Genomic DNA, 3,714 nt, shown 5'->3' with positions numbered 1-3,714 from the left:
TTGATGGAGCTAGGGAGTAGAGACAGAGTGGGCCCATTGCAGTGAGACGAGCCGATGCCAAAGGATGGTCACGGACAAGGGGAGAGGTTGAAAAATGAAGTCGAAATGGTCAACTCATTAGACTACACCTATGCCAATGACATTGAATACTAAAAATGTAGCTTATGTTATAAATAACTAAGACTACTTATTATATATATATATATATATATAATACTATCTACTAAATAATTGAATAACAAATCTATATTTTTAATAAGAAAAAATAATTCAAAATTTTAAAACACAATAAAATAATTATTCTTAAACATCAAAATAATGATTCTTAAAATAGATATTTACATTAAAATTTTAAAGACAACCTCAATTACATTAAATATATATAGCTACTTTTTCTGGTAGAGAGGCTCATTCTACCACTGAGTACCAGAGATCAGCTGCACTTCAAAATAAAAATAAAAATAAAAATTATATTCTAAACAGAAAAATATTATGAGCTATAGGAAAAAAAAAAAATGAATACAATGTAAATTATTAGAGCTAAATTCACTAAGTTGACTACCTTAGATTATATCTGTGCTTAAAATCTATATATTCTAATAGTTTACCAATTATGTACATCACATTCTCTCAAACAACCTGAGATCGATTCCCAAAGCCTCCAATTTTGAAATTTGTGAAAAAAAACCGAATCATTTACAAGTTTAAAATAGTGGAAAAACCCTGGCTTCCGTTTAAATGGTAATCGAGGATGCAAAAGCAAAGTGTGAAACCTCACAAAGATCGATCGATATGTCCCAAGCTTATGAATATGTGCGACTGTGCGAGATGCTTGCTTAATTATGTAACGCCGTCAATAGAGGACTTTTTGATTTGTGTTTCGGCTTCTTTCGGTAATATACAGCAGTCACGACAAAATGCGCCCACGTTAGCGACCTATACTTCCAAGTTCCCGCTGTTCTAGATGACAAGAAACTTGACTAAATGGCTCTTATTGACTCGAGTCTCACTTTCCTTTGATTTCCCACGCCAAACTTTATGGCTGGACGTGACACGCAGCCTCAAGACTTGAGAACTTGCAATGGCCAGGTCAATGCCGTGAAGGGGAAGATTATGGAATTACCCAGCAAATTATTAGGAATGCCAAAGCAATGACACCTCACTTGCTATTAGCATTTCTATACTGCGAATTCGCAGGCAGTGACTGAAAATTGAAGATCAGTTGAGATGGAACGTGACGAGAATAAGGTGTTTTGAGGGAGTTTTCACAGCTATGGCTTTATTGCTTCGTTTATTCATGTTGGCATGCTATGCCTTTTTTTACAGATTGTTCGATTTGTCATTCGTGCAGATCACGGTACTTGCGGCCGAGATAAATCGCATAAACGAGGAGAATCAAAAGCTCAAGTCTATGTTCAAGCGCGTGTGTTGTAGATATAACCACCTGCAGAAGTATATTTCGTCTATTTTGCAACAGCAGAAAGAAGTGGATGGTAGCCAGGTATATCATACTGTTAATTTGACTTTGGAATTATTAGGGTTCGTGAATCTAAAATGTTCTCAATGTTGTTTGCCTTGTAATTTGTTAGATATTCAACGGAGACCATCAAAGAGAGGACATATTGTGTCCAAGGTCTATGAATGTTGACTCCAGCAGTTCAATTTCAGTCCAATCTGATCAGTATTGGAATGTTAGTGAACAGGACGGAGGAAAGGAGGAGGAGAATGTCAACTTAATGGACGAACATCAGCTGCCTTCAAAGAAAAGGAAGAATGGGATGATGAATTCATCTGTTGGGCAGATGGAAGAGTCGCCGAACAAGAAGATTCAGGTGCTGACCAGGGGCTCCGGCCAACACACGGAGACCGTACCCCAAAGAGTGGTGTCCGTGCAAACAAGATCGGTGGAGGCCATGGTAATAATAGATTTGTAACTTTCCTGTTATGCAGAATCTACATGAACGAGCTCAAATCTGGTGTGGCACTGGTATATATTTTGATCGTAGATTCTGGGAATATCATGGTAATAATAGTATTGTAGCTTTCTAACCCCAATTGAGTGTGACACTGCTATATATATGAACTAACCCCAATTGAGTGCGACACTGCTATAAATATATGTGATCTAAACCTAAATATATATGAACTAACCCCAATTGAGTGTGACACTGTTATATATATGTCTGATTGCAGATTCGGGAAATATCCCGGATTTCAGAATTTTCTCATGGCAGATTCTGAGAATATCCGGGATCCCAGAATCTGTAGTCGACACAAGGATGACCGTTTGTACGAAGCCGAGTATAAAAACTGGATATGTTCTTGCTCTCCTGTAATGTATAAAGTAACTGATCTGATGCAGTCTAATCAGATAAGCGATGGCTGCCAATGGCGAAAATACGGGCAAAAGATGACAAAATACAATCAGCGACCGAGATGTTATTACAGATGCGCTATGGCTCCCGGTTGCCCAGTTAAGAAACAGGTTCGATCTCGTCCTTTTGCAAAAAGAAATCTGTGACGGATGCTTTCATTCACTAGGAAACGCATATAAACCTGATAAAATTATGGCATTATGGCGGACTTTGAGCAGGTTCAGAGATGCGCCCAAGATCCCACAATTGTAACAACAACCTATAAAGGCGAACACAATCATTTTGTGAGTCCTCTGGCTATGCCAGCTGACATGCATTTCTCCAACCAGCTCATTAATGAGGGAATGAATAGAGAAAATTTCTTTATGCACAATGAATTTATTCCCTGCACTCCCAGAATATCGACCTCAAGTTCGTTTCCTACTATCACTCTCGACCTCACAGACAACCGCCTCAATCGGCCAGGATTACCGTTCCAATCGACACAATTAGCGGCCGGCAGCTTCCAACAATTGACTTCATTGCCTAGCGATATGGGTCAAGCATCGGATTATCACAATCAACTGGATAATTATCTATCAATCGCGCAGGATTCTGTGGCTTCGATAAAGGCAGATCCCAACTTCACTGAATCACTTGCTGTAGCCATAGCAAGCTCTCTAGTCAACTTGGGTACTCGAGTTCAGGTGATGCCCAAAACCCCACCTCCAACGCAATTCCCGGACGGTTCAGCTCAGAAAGCATTTGTGTACACTCATTATTTGTGAAATCTTTCCTACGGTAGTATTCTGACTACTGAAAACCCTCTGCATTTGTTGTAAAATAGTTCTATACCGTGAAATTTAGGACAAGTATCTAGAACTGCCTGATTTACAGGAGGCATTCCAGCAAACTTGGAAAACACCGATATTTTAGATTACTTTATATTGCTGAAAGCGTTGTCTCTCGATAGCTAATTCGAATTTCTCTCTTTCTTGTTGTAACAACTAGATTCGCCAGTACTGTATAACTATGTGTCTAAGTTTCTCTCTCTTTCTGGTTGTAACAACTAGATTCAAGAGTACTGCATAACTGTCTGTCTAAATTTAAAAATTGCTGATGCAAATTAAGGTAAAATCCAATATACAATTTTGGATGGAAATATTGTATAACAAATACCAATGCATACTCATGTAGAACCCAGGAAACAAGTAGATAATATATGATGGAAATATTGTATAACAAATACCAATGCATATTAATGTAGAATTCATGGAACAATTACTTAATATATTATTGGTGAACAAGTAAAATAAAAAAAAATGACTAATATATGTGGAGAAATTTAAGGAATATTTTT

The 3,714-nt window shown here is 37.7% G+C and overlaps 1 protein-coding gene across 1 annotated transcript; it reads left to right on the top strand.

Annotated features, from left to right (window-relative positions):
* Positions 1-1,165: 1,165 nt before the first annotated feature.
* On the top strand, positions 1,166-3,275 carry LOC149265920 (WRKY transcription factor 42-like). The gene is made up of 5 exons (XM_089394248.1): positions 1,166-1,248; positions 1,352-1,501; positions 1,590-1,916; positions 2,372-2,485; positions 2,594-3,275. Exons 1-5 carry the CDS (start codon positions 1,228-1,230, stop codon positions 3,140-3,142), a joined length of 1,161 nt encoding a protein of 386 aa, XP_089250374.1. The 5' UTR covers positions 1,166-1,227; the 3' UTR covers positions 3,143-3,275.
* Positions 3,276-3,714: the final 439 nt, after the last annotated feature.

Source organism: Pinus tabuliformis, chromosome 6 (assembly GCF_031772625.1).
Source record: "Pinus tabuliformis cultivar Carrire ecotype Pingquan chromosome 6, CPIR1, whole genome shotgun sequence".
NCBI classification, from domain to species: Eukaryota; Viridiplantae; Streptophyta; class Pinopsida; order Pinales; family Pinaceae; genus Pinus; species Pinus tabuliformis.
Note: the sequence above shows the minus strand (reverse complement) of the source record. Positions and strands in the feature narration are given on the sequence as shown.

Bases quoted from the DNA above. Each gene is read 5' to 3' on its own strand.
- LOC149265920 (XM_089394248.1), top strand. From the start codon at position 1,228: ATGGAACGTGACGAGAATAAG. The intron at 1,502-1,589 runs GTATATCATACT...GTAATTTGTTAG, and splicing joins AAGAAGTGGATGGTAGCCAG to ATATTCAACGGAGACCATCA. The intron at 2,486-2,593 runs GTTCGATCTCGT...GACTTTGAGCAG, and splicing joins GTTGCCCAGTTAAGAAACAG to GTTCAGAGATGCGCCCAAGA.